The sequence below is a fragment of the Lycorma delicatula genome, chromosome 1 (genome assembly GCF_047948215.1).
Source record: "Lycorma delicatula isolate Av1 chromosome 1, ASM4794821v1, whole genome shotgun sequence".
NCBI lineage: Eukaryota > Metazoa > Arthropoda > Insecta > Hemiptera > Fulgoridae > Lycorma > Lycorma delicatula.
In genome coordinates, this window is record NC_134455.1 from 232,759,372 (window position 1) to 232,784,355 (window position 24,984).

The 24,984-nt window shown below is 28.0% G+C and overlaps 1 protein-coding gene across 1 annotated transcript in view; it reads right to left on the reverse strand.

Annotated features, from left to right (window-relative positions):
- Positions 1-24,984, reverse strand: part of LOC142329552 (facilitated trehalose transporter Tret1-like) — a 66,276-nt gene that overhangs the window by 3,356 nt on the left and 37,936 nt on the right. Inside the window, exons 2-5 of the mRNA XM_075374226.1 lie at positions 13,348-13,697; positions 5,582-5,857; positions 3,852-4,160; positions 759-870 (exon numbers count right to left, since the gene is read on the reverse strand). Coding sequence (XP_075230341.1) covers positions 759-870; positions 3,852-4,160; positions 5,582-5,857; positions 13,348-13,697 — 1,047 coding nt within the window. The remainder of the gene's footprint in view (positions 1-758; positions 871-3,851; positions 4,161-5,581; positions 5,858-13,347; positions 13,698-24,984) is intronic.

Consider the following 24,984-nt stretch of genomic DNA (forward strand, 5'->3'; position numbering starts at 1 on the left):
AGATATTTTAAAAGAAAATATTTTAATGCTATTTTATCCCCAACTATTAAGAAACTTTTAAAAGCCCAATAAACTTTCTTAGTCTGTCTATATTCAATTGTAATTTTTAAGGAATTACAAATCCTGACTAAAATACCTATTTCTTAAAAGATAAAAAATCACCAAAAACAGTTTGGTAAAAATGCCCAAAATGAACAAGGATGAGGTAAGTTTAGTTATGCATTTAATACGAGTTCGTAGGAACATTTGTGTATCATATATGTATGTAAAATCCATTATCCATTATAGATTATGATATTGCATCCACTATGACAATATGCTAGCCTGTAAATTACATTGTCAATTCACATGCTACTTATTAATTACCTTCGTAGTATAAAATTGACTAAATTGTAATTTAAATTGATATAATTTTCATTATCTAAAAAAATTAATATTAGTTAACAATAATATGAAATTTACATACTTTAAACATCACAAAATGATTTAGTTAATAGAAAAAGGTAATGCAGTTTAGTTAATAGGAAAAGCAATACATACAAATATAAACAAATATTTCACATCATATCCATTAACATGACTAATAATTATTACTGAATTAATAATAAAAAAAATATATATATATATATTAATGTGAATAATAATAACCACAAGACTAGTGTCTTGGTGTAATAACATGTTTCAACCATCAGCAAAGAAAAGCAGCAGAAAAATATTAAAAGAAGGTATCAATAATATAACCATAAATTCATTCATACCTAAGCAAAAGAAGAATGTAAACAGTACAAGGCTGATAAGAGGTATAAACTTCACTATAGGTGCTATTTCTGTTCCACTACTATCCATGTAAAAATATATACCCAATACACCCTATCAACAAAAAAAGAGAAATAATATTAATTTCTTACAAACTGAACAAACATTAAATTATAACAAGCCATAAATTCATTAGCATAATTAATAGCACATATTTTTGGCAGTAATTTATTTCTTGCACTTACTCATTAAAAGTAATGACCAGAAAAATATCTCAATTTCAATTCTTAAATTTTAAGTAAGACTTACTCACTACAATTTTCACGGTAAAATGTAACAAAAAAATAAAAGGTAAAAAACACATCAAATGTTATATTCAGTATCTAAATTCCAATACGCCACTATATTTTCTTTAAAAATAAATATAATCTTTTCTGTATTATTTATTTAAAGAAAGAAATAGTTTACTGGTCAATGGTAAAAAGCAAACCACTCTGGAACAGTCATTCTACCACACTGATAAACTCTTTGCAGACAGGTAATGCATCTTTGCTTTTAATTCACAATTTCAATACTGTTCAGTATCAATGGTATTTTTATGATAGATATTTAAATATCTGAAGCTAACTGAAACTAGTCATCAGCCTGTTGGGTTTCAATTAACCACATATCTCAGGAATGGTCAACCTGGGATTGTACAAGACTGCACTTCATTTACATTTATACATTGAATATCACTCATCCTCTGAAATAATACCTTACGGTAGTTCCAGAAGTTAAACAGAAAGAGAAGCTCTCTTTCTGTTCCATAACAACAAGCTGTTATGGGAGAAAATAAATAAATAATGCAATGCCTTATTTATTAAAACAAGAAATGATAAATACCATGAAACTGGTTATGGAGACAATTTCATTTTCCATTTTAAAGATTGCCACTTAAGTTATCTAAATAAATGTTACAATGGCAGCCCACCTAAAGAACTTCCTTTACTAGACAAAAAAGGATCACCCAAATTAAACATAATAAAAATTTTTTTAAATACAAAAAAAGCATTAGTCAAATTAGAACCTACTCTTTCATTAAAAGGTTTTCATAAAAACCTACTCTTTCTTTTCATTAAAACAATTAACTTTCGTTAACAAATATATTTGTAGACCAACATGATGAAGCATGATTTTTTTAGGTGAAACGTAAGTAACCTAAATACACAATTAAAAAATTACAGTAGTAACCTAAACAGAGTAATTAAGTGTATGAAATTATTCCCAAGATATGTTTTCAGAGATGAGTAACTATAACCCCTGTATGGCCCCATAGGTGTAATTGCAACTGGAACGCTACTATTAATGTAATCCTCAAATTTATTAGGAAATACCTTTAGTAAACAATAAAACAGCACTTATATATAATATACTGATATGAAATCTGTTGTTCTGTTAAATTTAGTTGATTTTAGTAAATTTACATTTGTTAAATTTTAGTTGTTTAGTATCCAAACCGACAGGGTCCTTTGGAAACCAGATTGTGATACATGTGCAGTTGTGCAAAGATAATCCAGAATATGATACACCAATCTGTAGGAATTTGTTTGAATATGATACACAATTTATTGGTTTTGGCTGGAATAAAGTTCACATATTATGGAATTAGAAGCACAAGGATATGATTTTGTAGTGTTATCTAATGCATTTATTATTCTGTAAATTTTTCACTTTTGCAATAAATTAACAGCACAAAACCAGTATTTTCTGAAACAAATAAACTTTCAGCATATTAAATAAGTTACTAAAAGCTTTACCAAACAGGAAATAGAAATCAATCCACAGACAGCCTCCCACCTCCAAGCTGATACCACAATATCAATAACAGGAGGAGAAAAAATAGTCAAGGGTAAGGAAAGCAAGTAAAAGATATGTAAAATCAACTATCAGGATAGATTAGGAAATTAAAACTACAAAATTATCTCTGAAAGAACTTTTTGGAGGACAATTCCTTACATTTTGAGAGCAAGTAATTTTATATTAATAGATAAGATAATGATATTTTATTATATAGTTTAATATAAACTTTTTTTTAAGATTTAGTAACATAATTTTAATTTCTTGGTTTTTTTAATGTTTTTTTCTACACTGACTTCGTCAATGGTATAAGAATACACTGCTGGTGTAACAGACATAAACTTATTACCAGCAGAAGGCATTCCTGACAACATTTGAGTATTTTATTTATTAAAATTGAACAAACATGATCACTCACTTTTAATTATATTCATACCCATAAAAATAAGCATCATCATTCTCTTCTTACATTTGTGATGCAACAGGGAAATTAATTATAGAAAAACATACTCATAATCTAAAATTAAGATTAAAATTAATATCATTTAATTTTACATCATTTTCATGCAATCATGAATATTAAAGATTGATTATATGATTTCAATTTTTCATTAGATATTTTAAAGAGACTGAACCAAAAAATGTTTTCACTATCAAATAAAATAAAATTAACTGATACATATCAGATATTTATTTATACTGCCCTCAAATTCAGAATGTCAATATTGTGTATGTCAATGTTTATTCTATATCCCTTAACATTAAAATAAAATGTGATATGGTATGTTCTTTACACCTAATCTGCCAATTTTCGAGGAGGTCTGGTAGCATCTCGACCTTTCATCCAGAAGTCCTGGGTTCAAACCTGTCAGGCATGGCATTTTTCATAAGCTACAAAATTCCATTTTCACATTCCACACACAAGTTTTAAGCTTATGTGGCAATATCATCAAGCCACAAAAAAAAACAAATTTTGTAATGCCATTTCAGATTCTGAAGGATCATAAAATTCCCAGAAATCAGAAAGTGTAATTTCTGATTATAAAAGGTAAAAAATAGTGCTATTTCTTCATGAAACATTATCCTGCTGTTTGAGTTTTTTGTGATTTAGACAAATAGAAAATATTTTTGTAGCGATTATCTCTTCATTTGCACAATTTCACGTCTGTTCAGTACAAACATCATATTATCACTAAAATTTTCTTGTTATTCTAATACATACATTATAATTTAAAATAAATTTTTTTTTAAATTACCTGAGATGCAGCGGTACCCAGTGCAGATACCAACAATGGTATTTTCAAACCCCATTTGCGAGCAACAAAAGGAGTCACAAGAGATGACATAAACTGCGTTAAACCAACCATGATTGGGGCAATACCTTTCGGCAAATTATCACCAGCTTTATCAAAAATAGACTGTGTATAAAACTGAATTACATTAATACCAGTAAACTGCTGGAAGAATATCAATCCAAAAACTATCAACAATGCACGCCTGTTGCCTTTAACTCTGAACAATTCAAATACATTTGATTGTTGATTTTTTGTGTCATCTAAAAGACCCTATAACAAAACAAAAACTCAGCTAAATAATCAACTCCTAAAATAACATTAATCTATTAATGTAGATATTAAAGTAATAACTAAATAACACTCTCATAGTTACAACATTTCCAGTCCAATTTTTTATATACATATACATTTAATATAAATGCATATAAAAATGTTCCAGAGAAAACCTCATAAAAAAAAAAAATATCAGAGACTGAAGTCTATATCAATCTTTCAATGTTTTTTTTTTTGGATTTACTTAGTAAAGTTAGTTTTTACACAAAGCAGGTTTTGCAAAGCGGCTTTTCACATTTAATTCACTTTTTTTACATGACATAAGTTTCTTTGATAGAAAGATGGATTAGAGAATGACAAACCCATATGCACCATAATATACAGAGGTAATCTGGAAAGTAGTACCTAAGTAGTACCTATTTTATGATAACAGAATAGTCAACAAACATTTTTGACCAAACTTTCTATTTAACATTAGTTATCTTTCAGCTAGTTTTCAATATAACCAACATGTATATTTAAACACTTGTACCGTCCATTAAGTTTTTGCATTCTCACATCATATTCTTGAGCAATTAACTGACTGAATACCTAATGAACCATTAATGAGCTTATTAAGGTAAGCAGTCATAGTTTTCTTAGTCTTCATCAATTTCAAAATGCTTTGTTCCCAAAGATCATTCAGTTTGATCAGTAGATGATAGTCACTAGGGACCAAGTTAGGACAATAGAATAGAAATAAACAATTTCCCACTTAATGTTTCAAGCATTAATTTTTTTTTAATGTTAAGGACTTAAGCATTCAAGGAAACTATATAGCACTCATTTTTCTGCACTTGAGATGAATAGTGACAATTTCAGAGATAATGGTGTAAGAAACAAAATGAAAAAAATTACTAATTTCAGTTAGACTTGCTAATTCTGCTTGACGAATTTGTCAATACAACAGACCAAAACATCTGTAATGACAGATGACAATGCAATGACTACGTTAAACAAACAGGTTACCAGTTTGTTCATCATCATAGACATTTTCTCTTTCCATTTCAATAAAATTTCAATACCATCGCTACAGTGATAATTCATCCATCACACATATCTCCATAAACTTACCTGATATGATGATGAATATCGCAGTCACATATTTCTTGCATTAAAAAATTGAATCATAGACTCCAATTTGCATTCTCTATGTTCTTATTTATTTTAAGATACACAGATAATGTAAGTGTAAAAAAATAAAAATTATGACATAAAAAATTTAAATTCTCACAGTCAATAAACATGTGAATAAGGCTAGCCAAGAAGGAATAGACATACTTGATCAGTGTTACTTTCATATAATCCTCATATAAGCTCATGATATATTACTGCATTAAATATAATAAATCATCAAAACAAATATAAAATAGAATTACCTGTATATCCTGTGATTCCTTCTCTGCAGCATTATCATACTGATACATTCTTAACCATTTAATAGCATCAATAGCCTCATCTTTCCGTCCTTTAGCCATTAAATAATGAGGAGAGTCAGGCATATGATAGAATATTATTAAGAAGAGAATGGGTATTATTGCAGAAGCAGCAATAAGTTGTAGGTATGAAGCAGGAGTACCGACAAGATATTCAAAGAAAAATCCAGCTGCTATGAATAACTCATTTAATGAACCTAAAGAGCCTCTTGTTTCAACCTACAACAAAAAATAGAATTACACAAAACATGCAATTTTATATATGAATTTAATACTTATCCAAAATACAGTTTACATGAATACACTTAAACAAAATATAAACAATAACACTTGATGGAATATGAATGGGTTGGCAAGATGGGATATACTCATTCAGGTTAATAGATTGTAATTGTACGAGCATCAGTTCATTTCTTAATCACAAATATCATTAAAGAAAGTTGGATGCTTGTTACTGATGCACTTTGGCAGATAAAATCCAATTAACATCATTAGGGTCAGCCTGATCTGAACAAGTCCAAGTTGCAAACAGTAACTGGGCTTATAAGGCACCAAAAAAAATCTATATAAAAACTGTCATTTATAAAAATATAAATAATGTCATCTGAACTATTATATTTTCATAAAATGCATTATGAATTAGCATAAAATTTTAATAATTGTTTTATCATATAAAATAGCCCTCCAAGCTCGGTCTAGTAGTTAACTCATTGTAAATCAGTTGTTTAACAGCTGATTTTCAAAATTGAAGGTTCTGAAGTATAAATCTTACTGCTTTTCTTCAGATTTGAATACCAGACAGTGGTTACCTGTACATTGGTGGTTGGGGTTCAATTAACCACATCTAACAAATGGTCCACCTGAGTCTGTACAAGACAACACATCATTTATATGCCACACATATCATCCTAATTGGACTGCATTGCTTGCAGTTGCTTGTAGTACACTAGTTGAATAAATTGCAACATACACATTAGAAAAATAAATAAATAAATAAATATATATATATATCATCAGTTTGTCTTGCAAAAAATAGACAATTTTTTTTTCCCAGCAAAAATCATCTAATAATATTAAAATAAAAAACAAAAAAAAAACTAGCTAGCTATTAAAAATAAAATTATCTTAATTAGGTTGAAAATAAATAAAACAAATATATATAAAATAAATACGAAAAACTGAAAGCAAAATAATTGGCAATACAGAAGAAAAATCAGTATGCTAAATATTTTTACAAATATTTTAATTTACTTATTTTTTTAATATCTCCCACTTCATTTATAACAACACAAATAGATATTTACTAAAAACACTGTTCATATTTGTAACCTTTATTTTAATGGAATTAGGTAGTCCAGGTTTACTCAAAAGCCACTACCACCACTAAAATTCTTGTGCAGCCACCACACCACCACACAGAAAAAGGAGTTACTGAGTTGGGTATATGTAGCCTCACTATCAGACACTCGAATATGAAGGATGCACCAGTTTCTTATGTCCCAACATCCCCACCAAGAGAACCAAGAAGGGTTAAACCTATACAACTTATAATAGGAAAGAAGGGATCAAGGATAAGGAAAATAGGTAGGTGGTGAAAAAGGATAATAAACGCATTAGGGTAGATCATGGTAGTTTATTGTATGCCCAGGATAGACCAAATTGTAAATTTTGAAGGTTTAATGTGTTGTTTTACATTACTTTAATTCAAAGGTTTATTTTATTTTTTTTATTTCTTCCTCTTTCTTTCACTGTTAGAAATCTCCTGGATTATATGCAGAACTATAGAAGCAGTGATGTAACCAGATTCAGTTTTATCTGCATCCAACTATTCTCAAATAATTTCATTCTTATATTTAAACATTATGCTCAGATTATGTGTTTCTTTATTGTTTATTGTTTACCAAGTACTTCTGGCACCACCCTCTACTACAGATTAATATCATTTCCGTTATAGATTTCCCATAGTTTTAATTCATTCTTATATTCATGTTGGAATGGAATGGAATGCAAAAGTAGCGGGAGTTTCACAAATTCTCCCTTCGAATCGCAGAGCCTGGACAATGTCCCTTGCTGCTGTATGATTCTGTAATCGGGCATGTTTAAGGGTGTATTTTTATAATGACGGGTCTAAGTTTTAAGTTTTATTATATTTTATATTTTATGGATGAATTTATTAGCATTCTGAACCCATTCGAACCCGTTTCTGGGTCCAACCGCAGGAGGCTAAGCTTTTAAAACATGTCCTCCTGATGTAACTCCCCATCAGACCATCCACTGAAGACCTTTTGGTGCTAACGCTTCATAGGCTGGCAGGAATATGCCACAACGGGGTATTAATTGTTTGGAGGGACCCCCTTCTCCGCAGGGAGTCGCAATTGCTGATTTAATTTAATTAATTGCAAATATGTATATATTCATAATCTGTACTTTAATCTTTTTAAATATATTTGTAGCGAACTTCTTAAATTTTACTGAAATTTAATGAAGGCAGCATTTGTTCCATGCATTAATGACTGTTGTTGCTCTTCCAACCTGTAGTACAACAGAATAAGGCATTTTTTTAACTGTAATTCTTCAAATTAATTAATGTCTGTTCATCAAAAAAAAGCCCCTATAGTTATATGTAGTCACAATTTAAGGATGCCCTTGATCCCCCTTTTGAATTAAAAACAATTTACTAGAAGGAAGTACAAAAAAAAGAATTTCTGAAGGGAAGAATACAATGGATCTTTAGCCAAGAGCAGGCTTTAACTTACTTCTATGAAACAACCCCTTCTTCTATTTAAAATGCTATGACTGATGAATAAAACTGGTTATGAAACCATTCACAAAAGATTTCAAAATTAAAACCAAAATTATTATTACCTATGTAAATTACAGTAAAATCATATAAGGATCTTTAAATTGTTTATAGCTTTCACATTTTTAAAATTTTTATACTCTCAAATTTGTCATTTTCCAATAACAGATTTTAATATTTATGCTATGCACCAAAATTTGCACATGATAAAACAGATTTCATTCCATTAAACATTATGCTCAGATTATGTGTTTCTTTATTGTGTATTGTTTACCATGTACTTTTGGCACTACCCTCTATAACAGATTAATATCATTTCCATTATAGATTTGCCATAGTTTTAATTCATTAATACAGTTTTATGTTTTAAGTTTTCTCTAAACCAATCATTTCACATTTTGCACTAAGGATTTTTCTATATATAATTTCTTCTTATGTAATTTCTTATAATGAGGGGTGCTATTAGCTATGATGAATCATTTCCGTCTGCCAGAAAGATACGATGAATAGAAATTAGTTTACAGAAATCCATATCAGTTATTTTAGACAGTGACTTGTTCAGTAGCCCATTTAAAAAACGATTTACACTAACCTCAGCTATTAACTAATTCCCCACATGCTATATAATTATATGAATTGTACTGGATTTATTTATTATCACTAGCTATCATTTTATTTTTTAAATAAATAATTTTAAAAAATGTTAAATAATTTAACAAAGTAATTCAGTATACACAATCTTATACACATGTGATTCATATAAAACTCATTATTTTCTTTATTAATTCATTACCAATAGCTGTTCATTCAACCGTTTCATTTGTAAAACATGAGATTTGCTCACATATTAGCTGTTTGCTCTTTATTATTTATAACGATGTTGTCATTGCACAATTGTTTCAATACAGTGTCATCATAGTGAGTGGAGATATGGAGATACAATATAAACTAGACCAATATCTATTCATTGTGAAACATTACAGGATAACTAATTTGGTCATTACCAAGTAGATTTTTGTGTTAGGCCAGACAAGTACCCAATTCTGTTCACAAATTGGAAAGAACTGGTTATCTTCTGAGTGAAACAGAATAACATTGTCCATCTAAACCACTGGAGGTTAGTGATGATGTTCAGAAGAAACTGCTGCTGCAGTTACTCTGAAAGTCAGTAAGGCATCTGTCTCAAGAGAATTAACTCTCATAATCAAAGAGCTGCTAAAAAGTACCAGAATGTCAAACAGCTGCAAATAGAGTTAAGCTAAGACCACATCAAATGATGGCTGTTCATGTATTGGTGGAACTAGACAAGGCTATATGGATGCAATATTGTCATTGATTCCAGGTGACTATTGTTACAAATCTTGGCAATCTGCAAATCTGTCCTGAGGCACTTCCTTGCAAAATATTGATCTCCATTTCCATCAACTCCAAGCTAAACTAGCTGGGACTAAGCTACTTAGCTTAGTTTTGAGAAACCAGTAAAACTAAGCTATCAGTTCCTGATACCTCTGATTTCCTTTTAGGTCATCTTTAATTTTTACTTCTACTGATCCTTTAGCATAGTTTTATCCAACCCTTCACCTCATATGATAATACATTCCAACCAGTTAGCTTCTAATCAGCACAGTTCTAATTAAACTTCTATTCTTCTTTACTCTCTTCATTAAGATAATACAAATAAAATTGAACATGACAATTTCATCTATCATATCCAGTACATTTAAACAATTAATATAGAAAAAAATATTTTATTAAAATCACAATAAGTAATCTGTTGCAACAATAGTTTCTAGCTTAGAAATTAACATTCATGACTTTATACATAGCACTCAACGTTTTTTATTACTTCAGATTTTTAGATTTACAAAACAAATTAATTACAGTTCATAGTCACAAAAAATATCTGATTACACAAAACACTAAAATATCAATAAAAAGAATAGTTAAAACTAACATGCAATTTCAAAACAAATTTTATACACATACAGAAATCTTTTAGAACAATGAATGAGTAAGCATATTTAAAATATTAATATACTGAATGTTCTGCAAGTAATAGCGACATTTTAAATACTTCTTTTCATATTGTTGAGGTTAATTTTAATTTTAAACAAATCCTATTAAAAAATAAAAACACCTTTATAAAAATATCTTATCAAAAGGCATGTGTATTACTGTAAATAATTGTGTCACATGAAATAATGTTTAATGATACTATTATGTAAATAATAAAACAAGAAATAGACTATTTTAATTGCATACATTTATTGATAATGACTGCAAAAATTTATACCAAACCTCTATAAGCTGAATTATGATTAAACTCCAATAGCTGACCATTACAATTTTAGATAAAATATAAATATTGTAGTTCTAATATTTTTACTATAAATTGTTTAAATTGTTAAAATTTTTTAACACAATCTTTTAAAACATTTATTTATTTAATTACAAATAATGCTTTCACACAACAGTAATTTTATACATTTCATTTACAGAAATTTTAAGTTACCAAAAATGTTTGTATTTTTTATACATAATGTATCAACTTCCATTTTGTCATTACAATACATGAAATTTCAATCAACAGTAACATATTACAAGTACATCTAATATATATATATATGTACATATTACATATATGTAAATTCACATATAATTTTTTTTTTTTAATTTTATTTATAAATTTTAATAAAAATTTATAAAATTTTTCATCAGTCACATGAAAGAAATATTAGTCACTTTCAAAGAGCATGATTCTTAACCTTTTTAGCTCCACAACCCCAAAAAGTAAAAAAAAAATAAATAAATAATGAATATTTCACAACTCCAACCCATTGAAACCCAGTTAAAATTACTTAACTGCATTGATAGTAACGGGTATGAACATGAATGTATGAAGTGTACAAACATGAACAATTTACAGGTTCACACTTGATGTGTACATGCTTCTTGTAATTTGGTATGCTTGCATAATATTCACGGTGAGAAGTCATGTTCAAACATTCATATGATACATTTGAACAGGTTGTGCTCTCAGCAGTATAAAAGAATCATAAGGAACTGGAGAACATCAGTTTAGTTTTGAATGCAAATCGTGTGTCTGGTGCCTTTACTTAAGTTTTTAAAAGCACAGATTCATTGAAAATCGTAATAATTGAAGTTTCGGTTTTTTAATGTGTGGTCAAACGGTGTAACAGTTTTTTTTGTTTTTTTTTAATTAAATCCTTATGCAAAATGGATAAATTTGTGTAAAAATGAAGTGAGCCATCTATAGTCAAAGAATCGAATGGTAAAAAGACAAGATTGTACAATGACAGTTACTTAAATTATGGTTTCACTTCACCTCATTGGGTAGAAAGCCACAGTGTTTTTGTTTTCAAGTCCCCTCCGAAAGCAAACCCTTGGAATTTTCCAAAAAAAATTCCAATCAAAGAAAATATGTTATTTTGCAAATCAATATCTGGTCATGCAACAGAACGACATCTTTTGATGTTTTATTATGAAGCTATTAAAAACTAAAACACAGATTGGACAAAACGTATTGCCGTTTGTAGTGACGGTGCAAAGGCAATAACAGGACAGAACGTGGGTTTCTAAAAAATTAAAAGACTGTCTTATACCAAGGGCGGAATCGATGCACTCTTTCCTTCAGACATGCTCTTACCATAAAAATTATGCCAGAAAATCTCAAATTCTTTGTAAAGCTATAAAAATGGATAATTTTCTTAAAACTCAACCATTATAGAATAGGCTATTTGCTAGGCAAAAAGAAAAAAAATCTCTTCTTGGTTGTCGCAGGGGAAAGAGCTAACCCGATTATTGGAATTGTAAGATGAATTAATAATAATTTTCCAGGATAAACAAATACCATTCTCAATGATTTTACAGAATAATGAGTATATGTTGCTGTTAGCTTGCTTAGCTGATGTATTTTGCATTTGAACAACTTGGAATGTGAATTTACAAGAACGCGATAGAAACATTCATTAATGACAAATAAAGTTCATGCTTTCATTAAGAAAAGAAGCTTGATATCTGGATTATTCGCCTTCACAGCAAAAATGTTGATACAGTGCCTTCCAACTATATTGAGAAAAATTCAGATGATGAAGAAGACATTATTATTCATCTGTTTGGATGGTATGGAAATGCATTTGTCCGAGCTAAAAATGCAGATGGCGGAGTATTTGCTAGAAGATAGAATGATTTCTCAAAGAGATGGTTGCTGAATCCATTTAGTGAAAATGATGTAGCAGCCGCTTAGTTAACAGCTGAGATTCACAATCAGCTCATCAAAATGTCTGCCTATAAAACATTACAACTATAATTCATTTCTGAAGATTTAGATACGTTTTGGCAGCTTGTCAAAGTGAAAATGTAAATTTAGTCACAGAGGTATTGAAAATATTTATCTCTTTCACCACCACATCTTATCTCTGTGAAAAGACGTTTTCGTCTTATGTTTGCACTAAAAACTAAATACAGGAATCATCTTTCATCATTTGAAAACAATTACTGGCTTTTGTGTGTGTTTATAACATAGATCCACATGTGACAAAACTTATAAGCATAAGTAAAATGTTAAATGATCTTTTTTCCTCATAAAATTATTTCATTTCTGTTTACATCTAAAGTTGTAGGCTAACCTTGTGACCCTGCTTTCACACCACCGCAAACCCCAGGTTGAAAACACTGCCACAGAAAAAAGTACGTAGGAACATTTCATTAGTGACAGAGAATATTTTAATAATAATAACAATAATCATAATAATAATTCAAAAATGGACTCAAAGATGAGTAATTTAATAACTGTAAAGTGATTAGGTGATTTATATATATATATATATATATATATACATACTCGTAAAAAAACTTATCATTTTACAAGGAATATTGAAAAACTTACATCAGATATTTCTGCTATGTACACTGGAAGAGCCATAAATATAATACCAACAGCAATGCCTGATAGGAACCGACCAAATAGTAAAATGTAAAAATTAATACGTAAAGCTACAATCGCCCAACTAAACAGTAGTAGTACAACATCACAGATTAATGTCCATTTACGACCAATCAAATCGAGTAGTCTACTTGCTAAGAGAGGGCCACACAATCCACCTATTGCAATAAGTGATCCAATCCATGAACCTTGTGCATCATCAATGACAAGCCATGATTCTGCTAACTTCAGTTTAGGTAATGTTGGGGAAGTCCATGCCATGCAACAGCCACATGATGTAAATGAAAGATTGGCTATAACAAACAAAATAAAACAAATACATTAATATAATAATCCATCACATTTACCTCAATATGCAAATTTTAGATAAAAGTTTCAAGATACCAGGAATGTCCAGGTAACCCAATTTTTTAGGATTCAATTTTTAAAAAAGAAATTGAACCAAGGTAAAATTGTAATATGATCAATCATTCATTGATACTACCTATTTGTTCACACAATTTGTATTAGTACTCTTAATAATGCATTTATAAATATTTTAGAATGAAAATCTCATTCTAAGACATTAACACATGATCATTAGAAAGCAAAAAACTTCAAACAAAATTTGTTATTTCATAATATTTATTCTATACAACTATTTAATTTTTGGGGCTTAATTTTGTAGCCACAACATTTTTTGTATCACTTCCATAATCTGGCACCATTTTTAAAAATAAATAAAAACTGTAAACAAAACTATCTGATCATCCATTGGCCAGCATGAGAGAGAGATCAACCACCGACACTTTTTACATACATTCAATTCCAAACTCATTTTTTCAGCCAATTTTAAAACGTAGTTTGCATAATTTACAAAAAAAAATCATATATAGTTCAGTGCACTGGGACATTGAATGCTGATAAATTAATAATTTTTACATGGATGACTTAATGTGGTAACAAAAATACAATGATGAATTTTTTTTAATAAAATGACATAAAATAGTAAAATTTAGGCATACCAATATGTATTACAGTTACATATTACATTAATAGTATAATAATAAATAAATTAATCTTGTAAATTTACTTATTTATAAATCTAATATTAACAACAGAGATTGATGCCTAATCACAGTTACTTTCTTTTTTTATAATGGTTGTAAATTGAATTTTCGGTTAGGCCAAACCTAACCAGGTTAAATAACAAAACATTAAAAAAATGAGTAAATAAATAAAGAAGCAGAGTGACTGCATTTATGAAGACAACAAGACATAACTTGAAAAAATCCAACTATTAGATGGGATTACAATTAAGATACGTTTATAATTCAGCTAACAAAAATGCTACTTAGAAAGAGAAAAATCGAATTTTTCATCAAGAACTATTATTACATTAATGAAATTAAAAAAGTTAAAAAGAATAAATATTTAAAAATTATAATAGCCATAAACTATAAAAAAACTAAACATGCCTATTACAGATTGAAATCAATTTTAATCTTAACTACTATTCCCAGAATTTAGTAAAGCTTCTATAATCAGGTATGTCTAGAAAAATTCTTAAATCAGTAAAAATTTTAAAACTTCTCACAGGTACAATACAAATAAGATATTACTAATGCTAATAATAAGAATAATTTGGTGCTAATAATAAAGATAATACTAAATTATAATAAAGTGAATCAGACAGAGAGAGAATAGTTATGAAAACTATCAATCATTGATAGTAAACCAACAATCATTGGTTTAAATGGACAATAAATAGTAGCTTAAATATATCACTGAAAATAAATGAAAAAAGCCTTTAATCTTAGAGTATTCATCAACATCAGAAGAGTGAAAGCACTTAAACTGTAAATTAACAAAAATAATACAGAAAAAATTATTGTTATCTTTAAACTTCCCAGCCAATTGTTTTAGCGAGTTATAAAAATTAATTTTAGAGTTTTTATTTGTATTAAGAATGTTTTATTATTACTTCCAATGTACAACCAACTATTTAATAATTTTTTAAATATTATTTTTAATAATAATATTAATTATTTCTTTTAATAATTTTGTACAAGAAAAAAGAATAAATAAATCGTTTTTTATTATCCCATATTCACATTAAACAGTTAGTCCCAAATCTAACAATCAATATTTACATTTTGTGGATAGGACTGACATCATCCATTAGACAGCAAGGCTACTACTGGTCTTCCTTTTTCTGTTTAGCCTCAGGAACCACCATAAGGTATTACTTCAGAGGATGATACATATGAACGTAAATGAAGTGTAGTCTTGTACAGTCTCAAGTCAACCATTCCTGAGATAGTGTGGTTAATTGAAACCCAACCACCAAAGAACACCAGCATCCACGATCTAGTATTCAAATCCGAATAAAAGTAACTGCATTTAGTAGGATTTGAACCTTAGAACTCTCAACTTCAAAATCAGCTGATTTGTGATGACGAAGTTCAACACTAGACCAACCCAGTGGTTTATGGCTACTGGTCTGACTCACAGACAGAATCACAAACCAACTAAGCTTCATTTTAGCAACCACAAGAAAGTGCCAGTATAGTGCCACAAATGGAGCCAAGGAACCAGCTGACAAAATTGCCATGGATGAGGGATAAAGAAAAAGGTTGAAGAAGAGATTAACAACCCACAGAGAAACTGCTTCCAGTTGGAATAGTTTCAATCTCACCACTGAACAAAGGTTAAGTAAAAACCATGTCCATATCACTAGATTATGTAAACTACATTCAAGGTATATACATAAATATTAAATGCAGACCAAAGGAAAAATGCAAATTAACAGTCCATGAAGTATATCTTAAGATAAGTAAACAAAATGAAGATTAAGTAATTTTGTTATTACTTAAGACTGAGCAGAAGGTACTTGTATGATCTATACAAATAGCAACAAGCAAACATAAATACAATAGTTTAACTTCTATTTGATAATTTAAGATCAAATTAGGTTTTCTAAAAAATACTTACTTTCTGATACCCAAAATGTTCTAGACATAAATTATTAATAAAACTAATGCAATTTGTCTTAGCAGCAATTGGTACTGCTACTAAGAGAAACTGATAGATGTAATATCAATATCATCCAGATCTATAAATAATAAATGTAATGCAAAAAAAAAATATATACACACACACACACACACACACACAATATTTTCAGCAGCCTGCTGTGTACACACAACTTGCAAAACAGGTTTTAAAAATGCAAACCCTGAACATTTATATTTATACAATCACCTTGATTTCCATTTTATAATTTGATATCAAACTACAGGGTTTTTATTTATCAAAAAGTTTATGTTAAACTTCATTCTTACATAAGGTAAGAAAGATAAGCTTTTAAGACTTAATGTTAATATGTTTCCATTTTATTCTATTAATGTACATAAATTTTACCTTGGTTCAAAATTTTAACAATTTTTTCATTTACAAGTCAAACTCTTCTTTATTATTTTTAATAAAAATTTCATACAGTTCCACAAAAATTCTCAGTTGAGTTATCTTAACAGAATTTCTCAAATCAAAACATATGGGTCAAAATGATTTTAGTCCAGATTAGGATTTAACCTATTATCCTACTCTCCAGGACAGAAGAGTGATAGCACTTCTGTTTTCATCCAAAAGATCTGGATTAGAGTCCTGGTCAGGCATGGCGTTTTTTCACAAGCTACAAAAGATCTTATTATTAATCATCAGAGTAGCTTAAAGGATATTAACCTGTTGTTTAAAAATAAATAAACGTTATTTACCAGCCTTATTGTTAAAATATTACCAGCTCTTGCGTTTATGTTATAGATAAGATGTAATTAATATATAAATGTACAGTGAAAACACACTTTTAATTTACCTGGTAACTATAAAGGTTTCAAAGTTTTATTGTTATTATATGAATGAATAATCTAAGTATTAAGTATTACTCTAATCTAATCTGGTAGAATAGGTGATCTACTCTAATATGGTAGAGTAAGTATTAAGTATTATATTTCTAGTATTATTTTATTTACAAATAAACCAATAATTGTTTCTTTACTATTGTGATTGTTGAATTTATTAATCTAAATAGAATAAACAATACATTTTAGATAATTATGTTTAGTTATATCTTGGGTTTACATTTTTTTTGTTGATAAGTGTGATGATTTTAATTTGTAATTATTACAAATAATCTTTGTATTACTTGAAGAAGTAATGAAATATTATAAAACATAATGTCAAATATTATGAAAGTCATTCTCTTTTTCTATTTTTTCTGATGTTTTTTTACATTGTTTACACATTATTATTCATAATGAGTACAATGAAAATACATTACAGAGCATACTGCAGAAAGTAATTCATGTATATTTAGCATGTTATAAATTTTTTAATTGTAATTCTAAATATTTTTTATTTTAAACACATTTACCAAAATATTAGTTAAAAATTTAAGTATTGTTAGTAAATAAGTAGTATGGCTTGGTCAAATAAACTGCATTATATTTTTCGGTTTATGTGTCTATCACTGAAATAACACCATGACGAATATATTTAATAATTTTATCCAAATTTACAACTTTGCCTAATCAGGATAATGTATGTACTACATTAGTTATGAATAAACAATTTTAAACTTATGGAGTATTTTAATGTAAGGATTAATATTTTTATTATTAATGCAGAAATCTAAGCTAGCATACAAGTATGTAAAATTGTAGAATTCTGACTATAAAAAACCAGAGAGAAAATAACTGATGTCTTTGGCTACGTTATAGAATGTGGTTTAGTTTGTCCATAGAAGCTAAAATTTAATCCTTGAACAGAGTCCTGTTTACCGATTAAACCTCTTAATGAAATTATACTACAATGCAATAAAAGGAAAATGAACAAACACCAGTTAGTATCGTAGCAGTCGCAGGTTTTTTACAATTTAAAATTTTAAGTTCTTTAAAAGGGAAAAGGTTATAAAAATAAAAACAAGTTTCAAAACTAGAATCTTTCAGAAAGTACTAGAAAATTAAAATAAATGTAAATTACAATTTTATTAAATTCTTCAACAAACTGAAATAGCTATAAAATTAATGAAGCCCAAATATTTTATAGCATTTGATTTTATGTTTTATAATATTTCATTACTTCTTCAAGTAATAAAAAATAATTAATACTACAATTAATGAAAAAAGATTTTTTATGAAAATCACAACTAATTTTCCAAAATGATAGGATTACCAATAGTTATAGGATATACAGGTGGTGTAAACAGGAAAATAACATTTGCAGATAAGAAGGATAAGATCTGGTTTCTAAAGTAAACAATTCAAGAGAAAAACAGAAATTACCAATAAATTTTACTAATTTTTTTATATTAGAATAGTTAACAACATCCTACATCACTTCACGGTTTGGATTAGCATCAATTGTAATGGCTAAAATATGAAGAATTTATTTTTAAAAAAATAACTAATACACTACATAAATAAAAAAAAAAAGATAAATCAAAACTTTTATGAAACTGTTCTATAAAAAAATATATGTTATACAACAAAGCTATTCAGTTATTACTATTTTAATTGTTCTTGAGAAAAAAATTAAAAACCACCAAAACTACCTGTAGTAGTGGTAAACCATAATACATTAATAATGGGTCCTTACATATACAATATACCATAACAGATCAATAATAGAGTTACACTTGTTTCAATCATAATTTTCTTTTGCATACATTTTTAGTGGTTATGAGTCCCTTCATATTATTTATTTTCTCCAGTAACATTCAAACCCATTAAAAGAATCAAGCCAAAGTTTATTAATCAGCAACACTAATCATTAACCCATCAAGTCACCAGAAAATCAGTTATGTATAAAAGACAAATAAAAAATGTTTAATTGAAATGTTAAAAAAATATTTCAACCAAAAAATTTTACAACAGCCTGTTTTGTAGTAGTAAAAAAATTATTTTTCTTATTAACATTAAATATGATATGACAGAAGGAAGTCCAATATTTGACTGATATTCACAATGTCCAATGTCTAGAGAATTCTAGATGACCTCAATATTCATACACATAAATCTACTGAATACTCAGACCCCATAGCAAAACTTAATCTGTTATGAATATAAATAATAATACAAAGACATACAGTAAAAGTGACATGGAAAAGATGGACTTTTAAAAGACTTTTCATTTTTATTTTGAAAATATGAAAAATATGTATGCTCTAGCAATTTGTGTTGAATTAGCTTAAAGTTAATTCAACATAATACATCCAACACATACTTACTGATGAGGATTTTACTGTAGATAATAATTGACAATAAAAATCTAATACCAACATATGTATAAATTTGTAGATCAATATTCAAATTATTCAAGCATATCAATGTGTGAAAAATTTTAATTGTTCATGCATTGATTAAGAGTCATTGAAATTAACAAGCAGTTAGTGAATTATGTAAGTTTAGTGTGGTAATTAACTGCTGTTACAAACATAATAAAAAGTGAAATAAATGACAGATAGTAATCACAAGAAATTATCACCATTAAATATCTATCATGACATAAATATCTATTTCTATAAATATGGTGGGTAAAATATCACCTTTATGTGTTTCAACTGTGGCACAGTTGGTTAGCACCTGCCTTTCCATTGAAAAGGTAAAAGTTCAAAGTGGTTCGATTAGTTGCATTTTAATGCTTTGTTTTAAGTTACTACCGTTTCCCAGCTACAGTTAAATTGCTGAGTTCTAATTAACAAACAATCAGGCTAGGGTCCATAGCTAAGAGTAATGGATCCTGAATCAACAAAGCTATATTATATTTTACATATACAGGCTTCCAGAATACATAAAAATCAATTCAAACCTAATATACTATAAAAAATAATTAATACAAAAAGGAATGAAAAACTAATATTTATGAAAATCACAACTAATCTTCTGCACTGCTAGGATTATCAATAGTTTTAGGCCATATAGGTGGTGTATGTAAAATTTTTAACCTTAAAAAAATTCACAAGATCACCATAGAACAAGCAACAAAGGTAAAATTCACACCTAAATGTAATTTATAATTATTTAAAAGTACAATATCCTGTATGAAGAATAACACAAAACTTCCAAACAATTAAAACTAAAATGAGGTTAACATTTTTATTTAATAATGTTTTCGAATTAATAATTTTTTCTTAATAAAACCACAACAATAAAATGGATATTCATAACATTTTAGTTTGGTAATATGAATTTTTTTTTCCAATAGGATGTTACTTTTATGTCCTTTATTTTTACTCTTATCCTTTCTTTTTACTCTCATTATGCTTCTGTGAAGCCTCTAGAATCTGATTAACAAAAAAAAAAGAAGAAAAGTAAGATACTACAACTTGTAATCCAAGAATAACGCACAAGGTCATAAGCTATTAAATTATTACTTAAGGTGTTATTGAAGAAGTAAATTAAACCCACAACTAACAAGAAGAAATTGTAGTTCAAAAAGCAAACAATAAATAGATAAGTAAGTAGCATTACAGTAATTCCACTTCTCAGAAAAAAAATTAAAAACAAAAATATACTGATAAAATACAATGGCTTCTGAAAGCAATTAGAAATATTGCAAAATATTTCTTTCAAATAATTCAGACAAAAAGAACATCAATTTTAATGTCGAAAATTGAGTTAATTCAGAATGTTAATAATGTGATAATACCAGGAACTGTTTACGAACTTACAAAACATCATAAATTAATGTTATCTAAAGAGACTGTACACAGCAAAGTAAGTTTGGTGAATGTTATAGTGTTCTCAATAGTATACATCTCAAAACACTGATTTAAAACTTCTCAATATCACACTTCTAAACAACAGAAAATAAAACAAGAAATTAACATAAATGTAAAGATTAATGTTAGTTTTTTTTGTTGTGTTTGTTTGTCATTGATTACTTTGTAAATATGTGAAATGATATTTCCAGTAGCTCTCCTTCTTCAATATTAAGTGTGATAATTTTTGTTTTTTGTGTAAATATTCTTTAAACAAAAAATTGAAACTAATGTAACATTCATTAACAAAATTCAACCAAAAAAATGAAAATATAAGGACAGTATTGCATATTGCAAATCATCAGTTTTGAGAGGAATAATGATGAATTGAATATTTAGAAAAATATTTCTAGTACAATTAAGAACATAATAAGAGTGACAAGAAATTTTAAACAACACAATCACACCCAGTTTGCTGATGTTTAGAGTACAAAGTGAATACAATACCACTTAACTTGCCAAATAATGGTTATTAACTACACATATTGGATAACATACTGTCATACCAATAAAAAGGCAAAGATAAATTTGTAATAAAAGCAAATAGAAAAAACTAATGAATGCTATGAAAAGTATTCCTAATGAAACCCCACATATTTCAATTATCAATTGAAATTATATACAGTACTGAACTAATAAATATAAATAACTTGAAAAGCTCATGCCCAACCAGCAAGTGAAACCAAGAACAGATAAGAGAATTCTTTCCAACCGCTAGACAAAGTTACATCCTCCTACATGTACAGCTGCTACAAGAGCATTTTTAATGAAGATTCTGATCAACTCTCATCTCCGATAAAATACCCTAACACAACTGTGGCTATACAATTCTACATAAAAAATGAAATGAATTATAATAATTTAGGGCAATATTGCACTAAATTATTTAATAGTTAAATTTTTAGTAGAACAATTATTTTTTAAGTTTTTTTTTTTCATATTGCTGACACTAGAAAAGATTTTTGTCTTAAATTTAGTCTTGATAGAATAATTATTATTTCCTGACTCATAAATAAAATGTATTTGGTGCAGATATTATGTTATGCCTAAGTTTTAAGCATTAAACAAACGATATTTTTTTAAGTAAACTAAAAGTTCATAGTGGAGGTAGGTAAAAATTTAAATAAAAATAAATATTATATATAGTTCATGAATATCTGATAAAATAAAAAAGCAAATATTTATATATTTTAGTTTGTTTCATATTTTACACTACTCCTTTTAAGAGCATATTAAAAATGAAACTGTGTATTTTGTGTTTATCAAAGAAAAATAGCAGAAGATTCATCCAATAGCAAGAATATGCATAATAAATGTAACAAACCATGATCTGTATGACATATAAATAAAATATTGACAAATATTATTGTAAGATATCATATAACAGTATCAGTGATCACAGATTAATAGGACTTGAATCTCTATTATAGGTGCACTTTGCCTACAAGAATTAAATTGAAAGCACTGTCTGAGAAATTATCAGACTGAATTGAAGATGGTATGATCAACTGGCTAATTATTATATTGCAACTAGGCTGACAAAATGTTGATAGGTATTAAAATCTATAAGGAAAACAAAATTCAATTAATATTTATACTTAAGCATGCAACATATAAGTTTATTTCAAAGACTATTTCATAAAGCAGTACGTGTGCCAAGTAATCATTTTTAACTAAAATTATTATCACTTTTATTGGAAATACACAAATTCACAAATACAAAAGATTTATTAAAATCAAATAATAATAATTTTATAAAGACAAGGTCACAGACAGGAAATAGGATATTACTGTTCAGCATGACATTCTATGATATTACTGAAGAAGGCTGACAATTTGTTAATCTTCAAGTAAACACTCATCTTAAGAATAACATATCTTTCTTATTAAAGATTACAAAAATTACTTTACAGCTGACATTAAAATGACCATTACTAGTAAGAATCAAATAAGATTATTTTTTAAAAGCTGCTCAATGTAACAGCAATTCATGAAAAAACCATGTTCTCAACTCTATGTAATCTTCTCTACAGTATCGTATGAACATATTTTTTACATATGATATTAGCATAATTAAAAGGGACTCTTCATGGCCATGATAAAGAAAAGTAGATATATAACACTAAATTAACTGAATACAGTACCAATTGAAGTAAATACAGTACTAATTACGAAAAAAAAAAACTATAAACCAAAAAAAATAAATTATATGTAAATTAAATTTACATTTAGGTTAATTGATTCCTCCATCTCTGATAGTATTGTGTAGTCATTCCCTCAGTGAAAACGTATGGTGTCCTTAAGCACAACCACCGTTCTCAACCAAATCCTCTATTTGTCATAGTGTGTGTATATGTTACGGTAAAACCCCAAATACCAGTAAATCTTAAGTTTTACCTGTAAATTCTAACATTTACCATGGTAAAAGTCCAAAAAAATCTTGAAAACACATTTATTTCGGACTTTTACCAAATAGTTTTGGTCATTATTGACATTTACCATAGACTGTTGGTAAAAGTTGACAATTCTGTAATGAAATCACTCAAAAGTATAAATTTAAAAATGCTCTTCCCAATTTCGGAATTTCAGTGCACTGCAGGTGAAAAATAAAACAGGATTTTTTCAAAAGATTACAAAAAACTTTATTTTGCTATATAATACTAAGACATTTCAAAAACTTTAAAAGTAATTAATTCATATACACTAATATTCAGGAATGAATAATTTTCAGCAAACTTCTAGAATGGTAAATAGCAATATGTTCGTTGTTATAATTAAATGAATCTTTTCAAGACTACAAATTACAAAAAAAAAACTCTATAACTAAAAATAATGCCCATCTCAAGTACTAGATAATAACTCATATGCAAGAAACATTTGCTCTTCATATTAATTTCTTTTTGAATGAAAAATTTTGTTAAACTTAGTGTTCCAATTGTACGAAATTTGGAAATTCACACATTATTATTTATTGCAGCAAGGTTGACTATTATGGCGCATTTAGAATTACAAAGTAATTTTGCAGATTTGCACAAACATCTGTTCGTCGTACACTTTTTCACGCAGTTGCATTTTCTGAATCCCTGCCCACCAACTAGACAGTTTTTTCACAACTTCTCATATGCTCACTGTCTTAGTTCCAACTTCCTCAACACTCAAAAAATTTTCTTTGCACAACATAATCTGGTTTCTCATATACATCGCTTGTAGTTTACCCATCTTTGTACCAAGTTCAAAAAAATCATCATTTTTAATACCTATAATGACAGCTATAATTGATTTTGGATCCAACTTTGCTCTATCTATATCTGGTACTTTCACTCTTGACGTTTTGTCCGACAGAAATTTTTAGACGATGTTGCCTTCATCTTTTCTGCCTGCACTTTTTGAATTTTATCAATCGCTGTATTTGAAATATTGTGCGTCGCCAATGATTCTGCTGGACTTGTAATGTGTTGCTGGTTCTCTATGTCCATAGTTTCTGGGAACTGTGTTTTATTTGTGCTTCTTGTAACAAATCAGAGAAATAATCGTAAACTTTGAATTGTAAACATTTCATGTCATTCGTGATTTAACTTATTTTAAATTTTTCCACTCAAACACATTTCTGGTTTTTTTTTAATTAGAATTTTATAAAAAATTCATATTAATAACTATTGTTATACCTTGCAAATCTGCTTCTTGGAACATTTGCACTTTCTGAATTTCATTATCAGCTGAATTTGAAATGTTGTCTGTATCTGATTGTAAGTCGGAATTTGTAAGTTGGTCTTCTACATCCA